This window comes from Tachyglossus aculeatus, chromosome 1 (genome assembly GCF_015852505.1).
Source record: "Tachyglossus aculeatus isolate mTacAcu1 chromosome 1, mTacAcu1.pri, whole genome shotgun sequence".
In the NCBI taxonomy this organism is placed as follows: domain Eukaryota; kingdom Metazoa; phylum Chordata; class Mammalia; order Monotremata; family Tachyglossidae; genus Tachyglossus; species Tachyglossus aculeatus.
Window position 1 is genome coordinate 143,374,087 of NC_052066.1, and position 21,024 is coordinate 143,395,110.

At 52.1% G+C, this 21,024-nt stretch overlaps 1 protein-coding gene across 1 annotated transcript in view; it reads left to right on the top strand.

The window, feature by feature from the left end:
- The window catches only part of AKT1 (AKT serine/threonine kinase 1), an 85,568-nt gene that overhangs the window by 42,909 nt on the left and 21,635 nt on the right, over positions 1 to 21,024 (top strand). The window contains exons 4-8 of the mRNA XM_038740843.1: positions 15,069 to 15,180; positions 17,470 to 17,617; positions 19,364 to 19,495; positions 19,603 to 19,668; positions 20,760 to 20,828. Coding sequence (XP_038596771.1) covers positions 15,069 to 15,180; positions 17,470 to 17,617; positions 19,364 to 19,495; positions 19,603 to 19,668; positions 20,760 to 20,828 — 527 coding nt within the window. The remainder of the gene's footprint in view (positions 1 to 15,068; positions 15,181 to 17,469; positions 17,618 to 19,363; positions 19,496 to 19,602; positions 19,669 to 20,759; positions 20,829 to 21,024) is intronic.

Genomic DNA, 21,024 nt, shown 5'->3' on the forward strand with positions numbered 1-21,024 from the left:
AGAAGGCCCAAGGGGTACAGCATGCAAGTGTGTCCCGGTTCTGATAGCCCCCCTGTCCCCAGTGTCAGGAGCGAGGTGTGGCTTTCGGGGAGGGCCTGAGAAGAGGAGAAGGAGGAGGAGGAGGAGGGTACCCCCGATCTTGCCAGCAATACGGCTGCTCCCCTTCTTCTCTGCAGCCTTCCCTGCCCCCCGCCCCCCGCCCCTGCTGCCTCTGGCCTAATAATAATAATAATAATGATGGCATTTATTAAGCACTTACTATGTGCAAAGCACTGTTCTAAGTGCTGGGGAGGTTACAGGGTAATCAGGTTGTCCCACAGGGGGCTCACAGTCTTAATCCCCATTTTTTACAGATGAGGTAACTGAGGCCCAGAGAAGTTAAGTGACTTGCCCAAAGTCACACAGCTGACAGTTGGCGGAGCCGGGATTTGAAACCATGAACTCTGACTCCAAAGCCCGGGCTCTTTCCACTGAGCCACACTGCTTCCCCACTGAGCCACGCTGCTTCCCCACTGTTCTAAGTGCTGGGGAGGTTTCAAGGTGATCAGGTTGTCCCACGGGGGGCTCACAGTCTTAATCCCCATTTTACAGATGAGGGAACGGAGGCCCAGAGAAATGATGTGACTTGCCCAAAGTCACACAGCTGACAAGTGGCAGAGCTGGGATTTGAACCCATGACCTCTGACTCCAAAGCCCATGCTCTTTCCACTGAACCACGCTGCTTTGGCTAGATCCCTAGACCTGGGAATCAGAAGGATCTGGAGTCTAATCCCGGCTCCCACGCTTGTCTGCAGTGTGATCTTGGGCAGGTCACTTCACTTCTCCGGGCCTCAGTTACCGCATCTGGAAAATGGGGATTGAGACTGTGAGCCCTATGTGGGGCAGGGACTGTGTCCAACTCAATTAACTTGTATCTACACCTGTGCTTGGTACAGTGCGTGGCACATAGTAAGTGCTTAACAAGTACCACAGAAAAAAAATGCAGGTACTCAGGAGTGTCCCATTGGTGTAGGTGAGCAGGAGAGAGGGCCAGCGGCTGCCAGTCTGGATGGTTTCTCCCCCCGGTGACAGGCAGTGCCAGGCGGACAACTTCTCTGGGGGATCTGGGGTGGGGGCTGTCCCTCCGTGGCTTCCAAGGGGGTCTCCTGGGGATGAACCTCACCCATGGGGGCCGTGTTTTCCTTCAGGCTCTCGGGAAGATGTTGGCGAGGGGTCCCGAGGATTTCCGGGAGGTCCCAGGAGACCCCGGAAGAGGGGACACTAGGAGATATTTTCCCATCTTGTTTCGGGCAGGAAAGAGGTCCGGGGTCCTCCGGCCGAGCCTGGCTCTGGCCCGGCAGGCAGAATCGAAAGTCTTTCTGGGTCCCGGTTCTTGGCCCCGAACTGGCCCCGCATTGTGTTGGGAAGTGGAAAACAGGAAGATGGAGTGTTCGCTGGAATCCAGCGCGCCCCATTATTGCGGCCGAAAGGAGCTTCCCGGATCTGGGCAGCGTTTCAGCCCTCTGCACAAACAACCCCGTTGGCCGGGCTCGCGGGACAGGAGACTGTGGAGTGTGGGAGCGGGCGGAAAGTATGATTCAGAGGGGCTGCGCCTGCCAACAGAGTTCCTCAGCTCAGGGAGCCGGAGAAGGGAAGCCGGACCCCCGGGCCCCCAAGGCCCCCCTTTCCCACTCCCAGCTCCAGGTCTTTGCCTCCTTGTTCTAGACCCTGGCTTTATTCCTCATCTGTCCGCCCTCCGTCCATGTGTCCGACGATCTCTCCCCACTGTTGTTGGGGAGGAGAGCCGGGGGCGAGGGTGGGGGGCAGTTCTCCCAAGAAGGGAGCCTTTCCTTCTCATCTCTTTGTCTTGTGCCGGTGGGGGTGGAGCCCATCCGCACAAAACATGTTGTGCGGGGAATAATCACGGTCACTCTCACCCTCACACACTCACACCACATTCACGCACACATCCACACACTCATCTGTATTCTTTCACATTCGTGCACACCCCCGCCCCCTGCACCAAACATGCTCAGACACCCCCTCTCAATCAATTCATGGTATATATTGAACACTTACTGTGTTGTGATGATGATGATGTTATTTGTTAAGGGCTTACTAGGTGTCAAGCAGTGTTCTAATAGCTGGGGTAGATATAGCCTAATCAGGTTGGACACAATTCCTGTCCCACATGGGGCTCACAGTCTTAATCCCTATTTTACAGATGAGGGAATTGAGGCCCAGAGAAGTGAAGCGACTTGCCCGAGGTCACACAGCACACAAGTGGCGGAGCTGGGATTTATGTGCAGAGCACTGTATTAAGTGCTTGGGGAAAAGTAATAATAATAATAATGATAATGATGGCATTTATTATTAAGCGCTTTACTATTTGCAAAGCGTACTAAGCACTGGGGAGGTTACAAGGTGATCAGGTTGTCCCATGGTGGGGCTCACAGTCTTAATTCCCATTTTACAGACGCAGTAACTGAGGCCCAGAGAAGTGAAGTGACTTGCCCAAAGTCGCACAGCTGACAATTGGTGGAGCTGGGATTTGAACCCATGACCTCTGACTCCAAAGCCCGAGCTCTTTCCACTGCGCCACGCTGCTTCTCTTAAGCACCGTATAACAGAGTTGGTAATAATACTAATTGTGGTATTTGTGCCAGGCACCGTACTAAGCACTGAGGTGGATACAAGCAGATCGGGTTGGATCTGTCCCACCCGGAGCTCACAGTCTAAATCCCCATTTTACAGATGAGGGAACTGAGGCCCAGGGAAGTGAAGTGATTTGCCTATCACCACACAGCAGACAAGTGGTTGAGGCTGGATTAGATCTCATGACCTTCTGACTCACAGGCTCACGCTCTAGCCACTAGGCTTTACGTGACCTCTTCCCACAAGGAGCTTGCAGCCTGCAGGGGATGAGACACATTAAAACGAATAATAAAGATAGAGGAAATCTGAGAGTATAAAGGTATGTACATAAGTGCCGTGGAGCTGAAGGGAGTATCAGAGCACTTGAGGGATGGTGAAGTGCAGAGGGGAGGGAGGATAGGGGAAAAGAGGGCCTTCATCAGGGATGGCCTTTTGGAAGAGGTGAGATTTTAGGGGGGTTTTGAAGGTGGGGAGAGTGGTGGTCTGTCAGGTGTGAAGCGGGAGGGAGTTCCAGGCCTGAGGGAGGATGTAGGTGAGGGGTCAATGGTGAATTGGACAGGTGTGCTTCTCAGGTAATAATAATAATAATAATGATAGCATTTATTAAGTGCTTACTATGTGCAAAGCACTGTTCTAAGCGCTGGGGAGGTTACAAGGTGATCAGGTTGTCCCACGGGGGGCTCACAGTCTTAATCCCATTTTACAGATGAGGTAACTGAGGCTCAGAGAAGTTAAGTGACTTGCCCAAAGTCACCCAGCTGACAGGTGGCGGAGCTGGGATTTGAACCCATTACCTCTGGCTTCAAAGCAATGCTGCTTCTCTGGCAGCCGAGTCCTGTTTTGGTGAGAACCCCCGGCCCAGCTGCAGGGGAAAAGGGACTGGCCCTTTGAGAAAGGGCCCCATGTTCCCCATTCTAGTAATAATAATGGTACTTGTTAAGCACTTACTATCTGCCAAGCACCGGCATAGATACAAGTTTACCAGGTTGGGGCTTGCACTCTTTATCCCCATTTTACAGACGAGGTAACTAAGGCCCAAAGAAGTGAAATGACTTGCCCAGCGTTGCACAGCAGACATGTAGCAGAGCTGGGATTAGAGCCCAAGGTCATTCATTCAATCATATTTGAGCACTTACTGTGTGCAGAGTACTGTACTAAGTGCTTGGGCGACAACTAGAGACAATCCCTCCTCACAATGGGCTCACAATCCTTCTGCCTCCCAGCCCCTTGCTATATCCACCAGGTCACGCTGCTTCTGTCCATCTGTGCCCCATCACCAGTAGCGGCTTTGACTCTACCTCAGGGAGGAATCTAGCCCAGGAATAGTGCTCAGGCCCAAGGACCACCTTTCCTGCTTTGGTCTGCTCTGAGAAAGATGGTGCCGATACCCGGGGCCCTTGCAGACACGGGCCGGGGGGCCGGGGGCGGTTGGAACGGGGGCGGGCCGGCGCTGGCATCTCTGAGGGTCTGGTGGGAGAGGAGCAAGCCAGAGGGGTGAGAAGCAGAGCCAGCCCGTGGAGAGGAGATGGCTCGGGTCTGAGGGTTGGAAGGTGGCAGCCTTGCTTTCAGGTGGCCGGATGAGCATTAGGGTCCCATGGGATTGGAGGGCAAACGAGGTCAGAACCCCCTCCCTTGGCTTTGGATCTCTAATGTGCCCTTCCAGATTTGGGGTGGGGGAGAGGGTGGTAAGCAAGGCTTCACTGTGTCCCAGGGGACACGTGGGATCAGCAAGAAGGATTTAAGTTCAACTTGAGAAGAAACTTTCTCTGTCAGTGCTCTAAGATGCAGACTGTGGAGGAACAAAGGGGCTGTTATAGCAGGCAATGGGGTTGAGGGTGGATCAGGGTTGTCTTTCCCCAGAACCACCTCTGTTGGGTGGTTTCAGGATCTCCCTGCCCAGAGACAGGGGGACGGACAAGATGATCTCTTCCCTGCATCAGTTGTGAGGGGATTCTCTGCAGGTGGATTATTTTCATCCCGGAGCATTGGGTGCTGTCAGGAAAGCGGAGCTCTGAGTGCCATGCCTTGTTTGCGTTTTCCATTTCCAGTGGTCTGTCAACCCACGAGAAGCACCATTGCCTATTGGACTAGGAGTCAGAGGACTTGGATTCTAATCCCGACTCTGCCGGTTGCTTGCTTTGTAACCTTGGACAAGTCACTTCACTTCTCTGGGCCTCAATTTCCTCAACCGTTGAATGGGGATTAAATACCTGTTCTCCCTCCTACTTAGACCGTGACCCCCATGCGGGACAGGGACTGTCTGACTAATTAACTTGTACCTTCGCCAGCACTTTAGAATGGTGTTTGACACATAGTAAGTGCTTATCAAATACTTAAGAAGAAACACTGTGGTCCCACAGTCAGTGGGGAGGGGTGTCCGTCGGGGAAAGGAAACTGTGGTCACACCTAGAAAGACTTTTGGATCCTACCAAGTGTCCCTCCAACCGTAGCTGGACTATTTACCTCTGAATTTGTCTCTCCAGAGGGAGCCTCTCCCTCTCCCTGCCCTGGGCTCTGGATTTCATTTCAAAATCAGCTCTCTGGGTAGCCTCTCTCCACCACGGCCGTCCACCACTGGCCAGGATGAAACTGAGAGCATCTGCTGCCTGACGCTTCCTCTGGTCCCCTACTGCCTATCGAGAGGCTGGGTTGGGGGTCCCGGCTTTGGGTCAGAGGAGAATTCATTCATTCATTCAATCGTATTTATTGAGCGCTTATTTATTGAGTGCAGAGCACTGTACTAAGCGCTTGGGAAGTACAAGTTGGCAACATATAGAGACGGTCCCTACCCAACAGTGGGCTCACAGTCTGGAAGGGCCCGGCTGGAGACCTGGTATTAAAAAGAAGGGAGGGTGGTATTTGTGAAGTGCTTAATTGTGCCAAGCACTGTGTGCTAAGCGCCTGTAATGTGATCCTATAGACTCTCCCTTTTTATATATAATGATATTGAATAATAATAATAATTATGGTACTTTTCAGTTGTATATATTGAGCACTTATTGTGTGCAGGGCCTGTACTAAGCACTTGGGAGAGTCCAATATAATAATAAAGACATATTCCCTGCCCACAATGAGCTTGTTAGTGCTTACTATGTGCCAAATACTGTTCTAAGCACTGGAAGTTTATCTCACTCCCTGTTGAGGGATCGAATCCCGATCTCCCACCTGACAAGCGGGGGTACTCACAAATGTACTAATGAGGAGCACAAGTGCTTACTCTATTTCAAGCACCCCTTGAAGTACTGGGGTAGGTAATCAGGCCGGATACAGTCCCTGCCCTACATAGGGCTCAGAGTCTAAGTAGGAGGGAGAATGGGTATTGAATCCTCATTTTGCAGATGACGTAACTTAGCTGTAGAGAAGTCAAGTGATTCGCCCAAGGTCATAGATCAGACAAGTGGTGGAGACTTGATTAAGAACCTAGGCCCTTTGGCCGCCAGGCCTTTGCTCTTTCCACTAAGCCACTGCTGCTTCCCTCTCCTACATGGGGCTGACCCTCTAAGTGGGGGGAGGGAGAACAGGTATCTTATACCCATTTTACAGATGGAGAAACTGAGGCACAGAGCGGTTAAGCGGCTTACCCAAAGTCACACCACAGGCAAGTGTCAGAGATGGAATTTGAACACAATCATGGGCTCTAGACCACTAGGCCATGCTGCTTCTCAAAGTCTCCCATATTTCGGGAATGGGTGGTCTGGGGAGGGAGCGCAGAAGGTCATCTTGTCCATTTCCCCATCTCTGGGTAGGTCCCAGCGGGAATCATTCCAGAAAGCAAGCCGCCTTTCATGAGGAGAAGTCCTAACCCTCACCTCCCCATCCACCCTGATCCCAAACACGAATCTGGCCACTGCGGTCAGGGCCAGCAAGGCAACTGTTCAGGTAGCCAAATGGACAAGGGTTTCGGGCTGGGCTGGTTGGCTGCCAGGGCTCACCTTCCCTAGGAGGTCAGGGCCCGGACCCATGGAGGAAGCTCAGCCCGGGAATGCGGGCGGGTTTTCCTGGGCCCCCGACCGCTGGCCTCATCTACTCTCCGGGACCCAGGAGAAGAAGGAGCGAGCGAACCATCGGTCGGCTGCTCCCATGTCTGAGATGGGAGCTCTGTTATGATTGAGCAGGGTAATTAGACAGCATATTGTTCCCTGAACAAATCCGTCCTCCGTGACGTGTGTGAATTATAGCGGTTATTAACCGACAGATCTCTATTATTCATCTTGAGGCGTGCACCCAAGATCGCTGGATCTGTGAACTGAACCCGTATAGGGCCCAAATACTGATTTGGAGGAAAGTCTCCATCTAATGACCTCTGAACCTCAACCATGACCAGGGGAAGGACATCGGTCCCCCGGGCACAGGGTCGGTGAGCCGCTGGAGGTTGACCCTGTCGGCTCACTTTCCTGCCTCAGGAGTCGCCCACCCTTGGCGAGGGCTACTGATGGGTCGAACTTCTCCTCTGGAGGCCTTCCAGGGGTGGGTGGTCCCTCTGCCAGGGTCGGGTTAGGGCACGAGCCAGGGGGATGGATTGGATGGCCCTTTGAGGCCCCTCCCACGTGCAGGACTCAGGACCCCTGGGCCAGCCTCCTGGGGTCACTTTTCCTCCTTTGCAGATGAAGAAAAATGAATTTATCCATGAAAGAGAGGTCAGGAAGAGGGGTTCTGCAGCTCCGTCCACAGGGCACGGCCGCCCCGTTGGGTCCGGTGGTCGGAGCCAGCCAGAGACAAAGGTGGGGATGAAGGACGTGGGATTTAGTGGTCCCTGGCCCAGCTGGAAGGAGGAGGGTCCGAGTGTGGGTGGCCAGCGGGGGTCTGTGACAGAGGCAGCCCGGTGTCCCCCACCTCCGGCCCACGTGGATCGGCACCCGCTCCCTCACGGGAGCTGGGGCTCCTCGCCAGTTTTCACTCGGGGAAAAACGCTGATCATTTCAGCGGGAAATGAGGCGTGAACCATGGAGCCGAGGATCCGGCAGCCGGAGACGACGGCACACGCCGGCACGCCGTGAAAATGGGCTAATTAAAGGCTCGGAGCGGGAAGATCCAGGCGGGGGTGCTCCCGCCGGGAATGAAGTGAGCCCGAACCCCATCCTGGAGAAGGGCCCCCCCCCGTCTCCCTCGACCTCCCCGGGGAGGCCCACTGGAACCGCTGGAGACCGGTTACCATCTGGGTCCATTGGTCCCCGGGGAAGGCTACACTCGTGTGCTGTGGGATTAGTTAAGGTCTTGTGTTTCTATGGGATTTTAGATTTCCCCAAATCCTCTCCCTTCTGGGGCCTCCTGCATGCCCCGCCTCCCCCTCCAAGAGGACGAGTGGATCAGCATCCTGCCCAGAATCTGTAGAATACTTTTATTTTCCGGAGCAATTTTACATTCATTCCCTCTCGGTATTCCCGCAGCATCGCCAAGGTAGGGGGAGCCAGGAATTATTCTCCCCGTTTATTGAGTACTCAAAGGGCCAAAGAAGTGTAGAAGGTAAGCAAGGAACGTGTCTACTCAACTCTTTCATATTTGTACTGTCCTAAGCATGTGGCTTAGTAGACAGAGCACAGGCCTGGGGATCAGAAGGACCTGGGTTCTAATTCTGCCTCCACCATGTGTCTGCTGTGTGACCTTGGCTAAGTCACTTCACTTCTCTGGGCCTCAGTTACCTCTTCTGTAAAATGGGAATTAAGACTGCAAGCGCCATGTGGGGCAGGGACTGTTTCCAACCTGATTAACTTGTGTTTACCCCAGGGCTTTGAACAGTGCTTGGAACACAGTAAGTGCTCAACAAGTACCATTCTTATTATTATTATTATTACAGCATACTGCATACAGTAAGTGCTCAATAAATGCAATTGATTGATTGTGACATTCCTGAAGTTGCACAGCAGGGATCATTTTCCCAATTTTACTGAGCCTGTGCTCACAGAGGATAAAGTGACCTGCCTGAGATGACACAGCAGGCTGGTGGAACTGAAACCCAGGTCTTTTAACTCCCAGACCACGGGTCTTTCCACTAGGCCATATTGACTCCCATCATGCTGCCGGGATGGCGGGAAATCCTTCCCCATTGTACAGATGGGAAAACTGAAATACAGAATCTGTGGGCCGGTCAGAGGCTGAGCCAGGGCTAGTTAGAATCCTGGTGTCCTGTTTGCCAGCCCTGCCAGCTGTCCATCAACTCCTGCTTCCTCCCAGTTGAGTGTCAAAATCAATCAATCAATCATTTATTGAGTGTTTACTGTGTACAGAGCACTGTACTATGTACTTGAGAGAGTACATTGTACTTAGAGAAGCAGCGAGGCTCAGTGGAAAGAGCCCGGGCTTTGGACTCAGAGATCATGGGTTCAAATCCCGGCTCCGCCGATTGTCAGCTGTGTGACTTTGGGCAAGTCACAACTTCTCTGGGCCTCAGATACCTCATCTGTAAAATGGGGATTAAGACTGTGAGCCCCCTGTGGGACAACCTGATCACCTTGAAGCCTCCCCAGTGCTTAGAACAGTGCTTTGCACATAGTAAGCACTTAATAAATGCTATTATTATTATTATTATTACAATGTAGTGGTATAACACGTTCCCTTCCCACAGGGAGCTTACAGTCTAGAGGGCGAGACAGACATTGATGTAAATAAATGAATTATGGATATGGACATAAGAGCTTTGGGGCAGAGGGCGGGCATTGAATAAAGGGAGCAAGTCAGGGCAACGCAGAAGGGAATGGGAGACGAGGAAATGAGGGCTTAGTCAGGGAAAGTCTTTTGGAGATGTGCCTTCAATAAGGCTTTGAATATGGGGAGAGTGATTTTCGGGTACAAAGAGAGGGAGGAAGAGGGAGGAAGTGGTGGGTTGAGGGGAGGAGTGGGGTCTTTCGGTCTCTCCGGTACTGGGAGAGATTGAGCAGAATGCTTTGGATTGAGGGAGTCTGTCCCGGATCCTGGAATCAGGAGTGAGGAAACAGCAATGGTTAATGGGAAAAGCACAGGCCTGGGAGTTAGAGGACTTGGATTCTAATTCTGGCTCCAACACTTGTCTGCTGTGGGACCTAGGGCAAGTCGCTTAACTTTTCTGTACCTCCATTGTCTCATCTGTAAAGTGGCGATTAAGACTATTAGCCTTATGTGGTACATCATCATCATCAATCGTATTTATTGAGCGCATACTGTGTGCAGAGCACTGTACTAAGCGCTTGGGAAGTACAAATTGGCAACATATAGAGACAGTCCCTACCCAACAGTGGGCTCACAGTCTAAAAGGGGGAGACAAAACCAAACATACTAACAAAATAAAATAAATAGAACAGATATGTACAAGTAAAATAAATAAATAAATAAATAGAGTAATAAATATGTACAAACATATATACATATATACAGGTGCTGTGGGGAAGGGAAGGAGGTAAGATGGGGGGGATGGAGAGGGGGACAAGGGGGAGAGGAAGGAAGGGGCTCAGTGTGGGAAGGCCTCCTGGAGGAGATGAGCTCTCAGTAGGGCCTTGAAGGGAGGAAGAGAGCTAGCTTGGCGGATGGGCAGAGGGAGGGCATTCCAGGCCCGGGGGTACAGGGACTGTGCCCAACTCAATTAGCTTGTATCTACCCTAGCATTTAGTACAGTGCGTGGCATATAATACGTGGTTAAGAAATACCAGTACAAATAGCAGAGATGGCTGTGTCCCCTATCCTGCTGCCCCCGGGTAAGGAGGCTTGCCTACCTCCTGATAAAAAGCATCAACCACCATCCCCCAAGTCCTGGGCAGTCTTGCCCTCTGTGGTCTGCCGGAATAAAAAGACCACCAGGGTGGAAGGGAGGGAACAGGAGTGCCCCAAGTCTTCTCCTCTCTCTGTCCCTCCCTCAGCCAGTCAGTCATGCTTACTGAGCATTTACTGTGTGCAGAGCACTGTACTAAGGGCTTGGGAGAGTACAGTACAACAATGAACAGGTTCCCTGCCCACAAGGACCTTACAGTCTAGAAGGGATTTATAGTCTAGTCCCCAGTAACATGTGCACGGGTGTGCGTGTACATTCATGGGCATGAGAGCACTGTCTTCCCCCATCAGATTGTCAGCCACTTGAGGGCAGGGGCTGTGAATTCTCCCTCCTGCGGGCAGCCTGGGATTTATGACTTGATCGTTTCCTGAAAACTGGGTCGAGTCAAAGTCTCTCAGGTTGCAACCCTTTTTCCCAGTGGAACAGTGTTCTAAATGAGGGATTGTTTCCGTCACTAAGATCGATTATTTTTACGCAAACTACACAGAATCGTGTCTTCAATCATCTTAAGGGAAAGATATAGCTCTGTTAATCCATTTATTTGTATATTGAGTCAGATTTCACGATAGTGGAGCCAACTTTGTGGAGGTAATATGGATCTGTTGACCCTATGTGGTGACTCTCGCCCCTGCCCTGCTCTTTGCCTCTCCAACTCCACCCCCTCACCCTCCGTTCGATTCCTTTCTCCCCGACACCTTTGCCCCACCACAATAATAATTTTGGTATTAGGTGCTTACTGTGTGCCAAACACTTCATTGAGCACCAGGTAGATACAAAATAATCAGGTCAGACACAGTCCCTGCCCCACATTGGGTTCGGGGCGAACAGGTCCTTCAAGGCCCTACTGAGAGCTCACCTACTCCAGGAGGCCTTCCCAGACTGAGCCCCTTCCTTCCTCTCCCCCTCGTCCCCCTCTCCATCCCCCCCATCTTACCTCCATCCCTTCCCCACTGCACCTGTATATATGTATATATGTTTGTACATATTTATTACTCTATTTATTTATTTATTTATTTATTTTACTTGTACATATCTATTCTATTTATTTTATTTTGTTAGTACGTTTGGTTTTGTTCTCTGTCTCCCCCTTTTAGACTGTGAGCCCACTGTTGGGTAGGGACTGTCTCTATATGTTGCCAACTTGTACTTCCCAAGCGCTTAGTACAGTGCTCTGCACACAGTAAGCGCTCAATAAATACGATTGATGATGATGATGAGGTATTGAATCCCCATTTCACAGATGAGGAAACAGAATCCCGGAGAAGTTAAGTGACTCGCCCAAGCAGGCAAGTAGCAGAGATGAGATGAGAACCCAGGTCTTCCGATTCCCAGGCCTGCTTCTCATCGTTGCTGGCCCCCGACGCTCCAGGGAAGGTTCTCCCCGCGGACGGGACTGTTCGCTGAGATGGGGAAGAGGCCAATGTGGGTTTTGTTTGTTTCAGCCCTGAGCTGGGAGCAGTAATGGCAGAGCTTCCCCTTCTTTGTTGTCCTCTCTCCCCTCTTGGTCAGGGATGTGCCACGATCTGAAGCACCCGAATAAATCCCGGTTGCCTGTCCGGTCGCCCCTCTGAACCTGGGGCTTGGGGATGGGCCGGACTCAGGCCGTCTCTCCCCGGCCCCGATCCGTGCGATCACCTGTCCGTGGCCCCCATCCTGAGCCCAGCCAGGGCCGCCTTGCTCTTGTACCTCTTTTCTGGACGCCTCAGTGGTTCCCGGCTGCCTGGTTGCTAGCGAACTGCAGCTGGAATTCCAAACATTTACTTTCAAATGCTAAACGGCCCATCCAGAGGGCACTGCCCCAGCCAGCAGGCGGGAGAGCGGGCGGGCCGGCCAGCCGGGAGGGATTCCTGAGCTGTCGCTTCCGCACCGCCCCCCGGCCCATTCCCGACCCTGCCAAGACTTGTGGGTTGCCAGCGTAGAGTTTTAGGGATGCAGTTGGTAGAAAACTTTTCCCTCTGGGCCCCCGGAGGCCCCAGGCCGGGCTTCACCCTGAGAATGAGCTGGCGGGCGCCCATAGAAACGGTTTCCCCACTCAGCGATCAATCTTTTTCCCCTCCAAATTCCTCCATCCTCCGCCCTGGTCTCCATTCCCACCCCCAGGGGCCCCCAAACAGTTTTCTGCGGGTGGAACACATGGGTGCACGCGTGCGGGCAGTTGCGTCTCCATGGGTGTGGTGATTTTCACATGTGAAAGTGGCAAAGTTCATAAGGAGAAGCTTAGCTGCCCTTCCCGGACCCAAGGGGCAATGTGTTGGGATTGGGAATCCAGTACCAATTGTCTGACGGGCTGGGATTCCAGAGGTGTTCTGGGTCGGGGGAAGAACCCCAGTTGTGGAATTCGTTAGGCGCTTACTGTGTACCAAGCACTGTGCTAAGCATGGAGTAGATACCAGAGGTGTTCTGGATCCTGGGAAGAACCCCAACCATGGAATTTAATCAATCAATCAATCAATCATATTTATTGAGCGCTTACTGTGTGCAGAGCACTGTACTAAGCGCTTGGGAAGTACAAGTTGGCAACACATAGAGACAGTCCCTACCCAACAGTGGGCTCACAGTCTAGAAGAGTGGGCTCACAGTCTAGATGATGAATTGAAGGTCAGAGAGGTGTTGGCAAAAAAACCCCACAGAAAACTACAGTATTTCAACTCTCTCGATAGGCAAGCTAAAATTTTTATCCAACCAATGAATTCTGAAAACTTTCCAAGTGAAGCCCAGTTTATCCATTAAGGTTCTCAAGCAGGAGAGTCTACATGATCCATGAGAACGTAAACACTTTCTCAGGAGGCAACTACAGCTAGAAACACCAAAGTCTAACTACATTAAGAGAAGCAGCGTGGCTCAGTGGAAAGAACATGCTCTTTGGAGTCAGAGGTCATGGGTATAAACCCCGGCTCCGCCAATTGTCTGCTGTGTGACTTTGGGCAAGTCACTTAGCGTCTCTGTGCCTCAGTTATCTCATCTGTAAAATGGGGATTAAGACTGTGAGGCCCCCATGGGACAACCTGATCACCTTGTAACCAGTGCTTTGCACAGAGTAAGCGCTTAATAAATGCCATCATTATTATTATTATTCAGCCAACTATTTGATATTCATAGGTGTTTCTAAATATTGCCCCAATAGAGTTATCTCTTAAGTGCTTACTGTGTGCAAAGCACTGTGCTAAGTGTGAGGTAGATACCAGATAATCAGGTTGGACATAGTCCTCAGTCTGCCTGGGGCTTTCAGTCTAAGTAGCAGAGAGAACAAGTGTTGAGTCCCCATTTTACAGACAAGGAAACTGAGACCCAGAAAAGTTAAGCGACTTGACCAAGGTCACCCAGCATGCAAGTGACAGAACTGAGAATGGAACCCAGCTGTCCTGACTCTTAGACCTGTGATCTGAACTGGATTTTTGTGTCCTTTAACTCAATGGCCAGTGAGGTCTCGGGAGAGACTGGGTCTATCAATCAATCAATCAATCGTATTTATTGAGCGCTTACTGTGTTCAGAGCACTGTACTAAGTGCTTGGGAAGTACAAGTTACAGCATGCCCATTGGTCCCTTCTCTCTGCCCCGCCCTGGCCCAGCTTTCATTCCTTCATTCATTGTCAGTCAGTCAATCATATTTATTTAGTGCTTACTGTACCAAGTACTAAGCACTTGGGAGAGCACAATACAACAATAAACAGATACATTCCCTACCCACAGTGAGCTTAGCGTCTAGAGTTGACATTCATCCCTCAAGGCACTGGGGCAGGAGAGGCTTCTTGGACTGGGGACTTCCTGTCAGCAAGGCTCCCACCTCTCCTGGGCCAACCAGTTTAGGTTTTTAGTTTAGGTTTAGGTTAGGTTTAGGTTTTTGTCAGCCCAGCCCAGCACATCATCGGGAACCCCAAGGTTTCAAGATTACTGCATCAGCCTCCTCTCCGATCTCCCATCCTCCTGTCTCTCCTCACTTCAATCCATACTTCACGCCACTGCCCGGATCATCTTTGTGTAGAAATGCTCTGGGCATGTTACTCCCTTCCTCAAAAATCTCCAGTAGCTACCAATCAACCTACACATCAGGCAAAATCTCCTCACCCTTGGCTTCAAGGCTGTCCATCACCTCGCCCCCTACTACCTTCACGTCCTTTCTCTCCTTCTACGGCCCAGCCCGCACCCTCCACTCCCCTGCCGCTAACCTCCTCACCGTGCCTCGTTCTCTCCTGTCCCACCGTCAACCCCCGGCCCACGTCATCCCCCGGGCCTGGAATGCCCTCCCTCTGCCCATCCGCCAAACTAGTTCTCTTCCTCCCTTCAAGACCCTACTGAGAGCTCACCTCCTCCAGGAGGCCTTCCCAGACTGAGCCCCTTCCTTCCTCTCCGCCTCTTCCCCCTCCCCATCCCCCCCGCCTTACCTCCTTCCCCTCCCCACAGCACCTGTATATATGTATATATGTTTGTACATATTTATTACTCTATTTTATTTGTACATATTTATTCTATTTATTTTATTTTGTTAATATGTTTTGTTCTCTGTCTCCCCCTTCTAGACTGTGAGCCCACTGTTGGGTAGGGACCGTCTCTATATGTTGCCAACTTGTACTTCCCAAGCGCTTAGTACAGTGCTCTGCACACAGTAAGTGCTCAATAAATACGATTGAATGAATGAACTGAGACAAACACGATTCCAACACTCAGCCCTGGGTGTCTCTTCCCCGACTGTACTAGAATGCCAGCTGATGAAGACGGAGCGCCCCAAGCCCAACACCTTCATCATCAGATGTCTGCAGTGGACCACGGTCATCGAGAGAACCTTCCATGTGGAGACCCCCGAAGAGAGGTTCGTTTCCTCCTGGCCTCAGGGCGGAGCGGCCAGATGGAAGCCCATCCCCATGTCCACACCAGGGATGGCTACCGGGGTCTTGGGCCCTTGGGCTCCCCACTCGAAGCCCTACTGATTCTCTCTCCTCCCGTCCACCAGGCCCTATCCCTGCAGAGGACAACAGCTGTGACTATAGGGGTAGGGGTTGGGCAGCCTTCCTGGGTTCCCAGCCCTCCTTGTCCAGGGTCACTGGAGCCCAGCCCTGTCAGAGGGGCTTGTGGAGAGACCCCAAGGGAAGACACAGCCCCGGGGGAAGCAGGGAGACGGGAGAAGGAGGGTGATGCTAGAATCCAAAATGAGGTTTTTGGGGGTCTCTGTGGATTCCAGTCCTCGCAATTCCCCGGTGACCAACTGAGACTTGTGAATTGGTGCCTAGCCCAGTGCTTAGATCAGTGGTTGCCACCTAGTAAGTGCTTAACAAATGCCATTTAAAAAAAGAGTGAGAGGTGGCTGGGGAGAGATTTCTCTGTAAAATCATCGCCACCATTGTCAACGTTGATATTCACCGAGTACCAACTGTATTCACGAACAGGGTGCTGTAATGGACACCTGCTCTGTGCAGGGGGCTCTACTAAGCTATAATAACAGTAGCCTTCAAGGAGCATACACTCTAATATTTTGGAGTATAATTACGATGACTATTATTTGTTGAACACCTAATTTGGTACAGAATACTGTACTACTACTAATAATAATAATGGTATTCGTTAAGCACTTACTATGTGCAAAGCACTGTTCTAAGCGCTGGGGGATGCAAGATGATCAGGTTGTGCCACGTGGGGCTCACAGTCTTAATCCCCATTTTACAGATGAGGGAACTGAGGCACAGAGAAGTTAAGTGACTTGCCCAAAGTCACACAGCTGACAGTTGGCGGAGCCGGGGTTTGAACCCATGAACTCTGACTCCAAAGCCTGAGCTCTTACCACTGGCCATGCTGCTTCTCTACTAGACACTAAAGAATACTTTAAAACTACAAATCAAAGCTAAGTCCTTGCCCCCAGGAACGTACAGTCTGGAGGGAGAAAAGTAGAGAAAAATGACTGACATTTAAGTGTCTAAACCAAGCCTAAGCTTTCCCAATCAGTTGTTCATTCGTATTTATTGAGTGCTTACCATGTGCAGAGCACTGTACCAAGCGCTTGGGAGAGTACAGTGTAAACTGTGTTGGGGGACACGTTCCCTGCAAATACCGAGCTCACAGTCTAGAGGGGGAGATAGGCATTAATGTAAATAAGTAAATTATGTCTATCTCCGTAAGTGCTGTGGGGCTGAGGGAGGGGTGAATAAATGGAACAAATTAGGGTGACGCAGAAGGGAGTGGGAGAAGAGGAAAGGAGGGCTTAGTCCGGGAAGGCTTCTTGGAGAAGATGGGCCTTCAATAAGGCTTTGAAGCTGGGGAGAGTAATTGTCCGTTGGATATGAAGAGGGAGGGCATTCCAGGCTGGAGGCGGGATGTGGGTGAGAGGTCGGCAGTGAGATAGATGAGAGTTGAGGTACAGCGAGTAGGTTGGCATTAGAAGAGTGAAGTGTGCAAGCTGGGTTGTACTAGGAGAGCGGCGTGGTGAGGTAGGAGGGGCCAAGGTGATTGGGTGCTTTTCCCTCCTCTAGCCCATTCCAGGCTTGAGGGCACAAGGTTACAGACTGAAGTAACCAAACAGCTTTGCTTTAAGGAGGCCCTGGTCCAGGTTGGCAGCAATCACAGTCCATCTCCTTGGGTTGAGTCTTCCTGGGTCCCGGAGTCCTCGGTTTCCCCCCGCCCATCCCAAAGAGAAGATGGAGGAGCCCGGCGGCTCAGAGCCCCCAGAGCTGGGTGAGGGGGTCAGGGGTCACCAGCTCCTGGAGGTGATTTTGTCGCCCATCAAGCATCCACTCAGTGTTAAAGCTCATAGTTACTGTGGAGGGTGAAGCCCCCCAAGTGGTGCCTACCTCCCACGTTCATTCATTCAATCGTATTTGTTGAGCGCTTACTGTGTGCAGAGCACTGTACTAAGCGCTTGGGAAGTACAAGGTGGCAACATATAGAGGTGGTCCCTACCCAACAGTGGGCTCACAGTCTAGAAGATCGTGTTCCCACACAAGGGCACGAGCAGTGTTAGCGGACCACGTGAGTGTGCCTGGTGGCTACTGAGAGAAGCCGCTCAGACAGGGTGGGGTGCGGATCCCCTGGTACCCGCCCACTCGGTCTCTCGTGGCGGGGCTGGGTGTGGGCCGACGGTCACCCCGTCCTGTGGCCCGACCCCTTGCAGGGAAGAATGGACCCGGGCTATTCAGACGGTGGCGGACAGCCTCAAGAAGCAAGAGGAGGAATTGATGGATTTCAGGTCCGGGTCTCCCAGCGACAATTCCGGGGCCGAGGAAATGGAGGTGTCGACGACGAAGCCTAAACATAAAGTGGTAAGCGGGGGCGGGCCTGGATTGTGATGCAGAGCCCAGGGGGCTTGCCTCATTCCCGGAAGCCCCTCTCCCGGGGCGGGGGATGGGGGACACTTCCTTAAGACCCATCTTGCTCCTCACGGTGGAGGAGGTAAGGGTTGGAACGTAAATAATGAGCTTCAGGGATGCAGGGAGCTCACACTCAGGAAGCCCGTGACTTCTACTACTCTTGCTCTCAATCAATCAAACAATCAATCAATGCTATGTATTGCACATTTACTGCATGAAGAACACCGTACTAAAAGCTTGGTAGAGTATAATGCGAATGCAATATTACTGCTGTGTCTAGAGTACCATACTAAGTGCTGGGAAAGGAATGAACATGCAGGTGGGCGCTAGATGCAATCCCTGGCCCTCAAGGGGCTCACAATCTAAGAAGCTAAGAAATAGTGTGGCCTAGTGGATAAAGCATGGGCCTGAGAATCAGAAGGACCTGGGTTCTAATCCTGGCTCCGCCACTTCTCTGCTATATGATCTTGGGTGAGCCACTTGACTTCTTTGTGCCTCAGTTCCCTCATCTGTAAAATGGGGATTAAGACTGTGAGGCAGGAACTATGTCCAACCTGATCCATCCCATCACTTAGTACGGTGCCCAGCACATAATAAATGCTTAACAAATACAATTAAAAAAATGCAAGCGGGGAGAAGAGATCGGGAACAGACACACAAGGAGTGATGAATCAAAACAGCAAGATAACAAAAAAAAAACATGGGATAGGTGCACAAAGTAGAAATAAATCTTCGGTATTCTGGTAGGAGGAGAAGAACTTCAGGTTCCTCACAGTTCAGAGTCCACAGACACGGCAGGAGCTGCCGCAGTCTTTCTGAGGCTTTGTAGAGGCGGTGCCACACCATGGCTGCTCTTCTTTGTCCCACCGGGGTGGTGGGAAGTGGGTTGGGATGAAGGCCCCTCAGTGACGCGGAGGAGAACTGGTGTGGTGCCCTAGGGAGTGTCGTTGGTGGTCTGGTGAGGGGGATGCCAAGGGATCTGGATATCCCAGTAGAGAGGTAGCAGTGAATCCCAGTGGATTCACTCAGCCGGGAAAGAGGTCCGAGGGATGCAGTGCTGCAACTTAAGTCTCCGTGACCTGGCGTGCACAGGATGTCAGGAGCAGGGGCCTCTGGGAGTCATGGTGGGAAGGAAGCAGTCACCAGTTGCCCCATTCAGCCATCCGACATTGTTTCCAAAGCAGGATCCCTGAGCTAGATCGAACCGTCTATGTGCGAGCATTGTGCTGGACACCTATTCTGGGCAGAACAGTGACTGAGCCCCTGCTGTGTACAGAGGTGTACTGAAAGTACTGTACTGAGTGCCTGTTGTATGCACAGAACTGCACCAATTGCCTGCGAACAGACCAAAGAAGAGGAGTTGATAACTTATTGGCCAAAAAGTAGATACAATTCAACAAAGCAACCTCTCGAAGAGTCGAATAGTCGACAGGAATCTGTTAGCGACCTTCCTTGGGGGAGCTCAGAAATCCTCTAGCGGAGCCATTCCGGCCCTGGTCACAGAAGCCAGCCGTGCCACTCTATGGAGGTCAACTCTCCGGGACTTAAAGGGAAGAAGCGGGGAGGGGTCCAGGTGTGGGGCCAGAGGTTTGGGAGAGAAGTCGGTTCTGGCCAGGCAGCCCTTCCCCATCAGATCCCGCCACTGCTACGTGTCTCGAGGCTGTCGTCAGTTCAGCTTGTGTCCGTTCCCACCGACAGACCATGAATGAATTCGAGTACCTGAAGCTGCTGGGGAAAGGCACCTTTGGCAAGGTCATCCTGGTGAAGGAGAAAGCCACCGGGCGCTACTACGCCATGAAAATACTGAAGAAGGAGGTCATCGTGGCCAAGGTGAGTTGGCTTGGCTGCGGGCCATGGGACCCCTCCCGGGTGCTTGTGGGTGGGTGGATGGGAGGGAGATGGCGAGTGTCTGAGTGGGCCTGGGGGCTGTCTCGTAGGATGAGGTGGCGCACACGTTGACGGAGAATCGAGTCCTGCAGAACTCCAGGCACCCGTTCCTCACCGTAAGTCTTCCTTTCCCCGGCCCGTTTGGGCTAGGCCTCCGCGACCCCCCCCCGACCCTGGCTTGCCTGCAGACCCCCATCCCAGCCTCTGCCAGTGGTGGGGAGGAAGCCCGGGAGGGCAGGTGGGCTGGTTAGAAAAGCTGCCAACCTGTCAGTTAATGCATTCGTTTTCCTCCCATGCTGGGTGAACGATCTGGTTTTAAAAGTTTCATCCGTCAGGAGGTCCATTAAACAATCCTCACCTGACACATCCCCGATTTTAACTAGGCCCCTTTCCTAAGACTTCTTGGGGTACAGAGGGGAGATGAGGTGACTCCCCTCCAGGCCTGTGAATAGAGTGAATTGGGTGAGAGCTTAGGGGTGCCAAACCCCTTCCATTCCCTCTAGTTAGTCCGGAAGTCTGGCTCTCCCGTCGCCCCAGCACCAGGAATTTTCCAGCGCAGCTTGAAGCGTGGGAGCAGATCTATCCATGCGGTTGTCCCTCCATACCCGCCAAAGGCTGCCCGCTTGGCAGACAGCTGAGCGAGGTGCCCACTCCAGAGCAGGAGGCGGGGTTGGGCAGGGGGCTGCCCATAACCCAACTCTAGTCCAATGGAGTAGTACCCTCACTGAGGTGCCATGGGGACATGAAGGGGCTGCGTGGACCCCCAGGGTGTGGCCTCTCAGCACGGGAGTAATGTCGCCAGAGCCCCACTCAGGGACCCCTCCTTCCTCCGGATGGGAAGTGAGAAGCTAGAGGGAGGGATCCTGGAAGTTGAAGTCCAAGCGCATACTGAGGCATGGAGTCTGGGCCTGGAACGTGGAAATTTGGAAAAACTCCCAGATCAGGGGTGTGAACCCCCAAACCAGGGTCCCGCACTATCCTAAGTAGCCCCCTACTCCGGGGGCTACGTTTATCCACCTCCCACCCTCCTTCCCCGCTCCCCAGCTGACATCTGACAGCACCTCCAAACGAAAAAGTTTTGCTTTTTCAGCGGCAGGCAGCTCAGCTGTTCCGTATGCCATGACCTTTCCCGTCTGCCGGTCTGAAATTCCCGATGCAAAACTTTCCACCGGAGAAACTTAAAATTTCCTTGTTCCATCTGTTTCAGGCTTTAAAATATTCTTTCCAGACCCATGATCGCTTGTGCTTTGTGATGGAGTATGCTAATGGTGGAGAGGTAAGGAAAACTCTACTCTGAGGACGTGATCTTGAGCTTGCTCTTGATCCTGGGTCAGTTGTCCCGGGCAGAGCGAGTGTCCGGCAAATTCTGTCGAGGGACGAAGGCAGACAGTTCTTCCTCGCAGAGACCACCTTTCTGTCCGAAGGACCTAGGTTCTAATCCTGGCTCCGCCACTTGTCGGCTCTAAGAACTT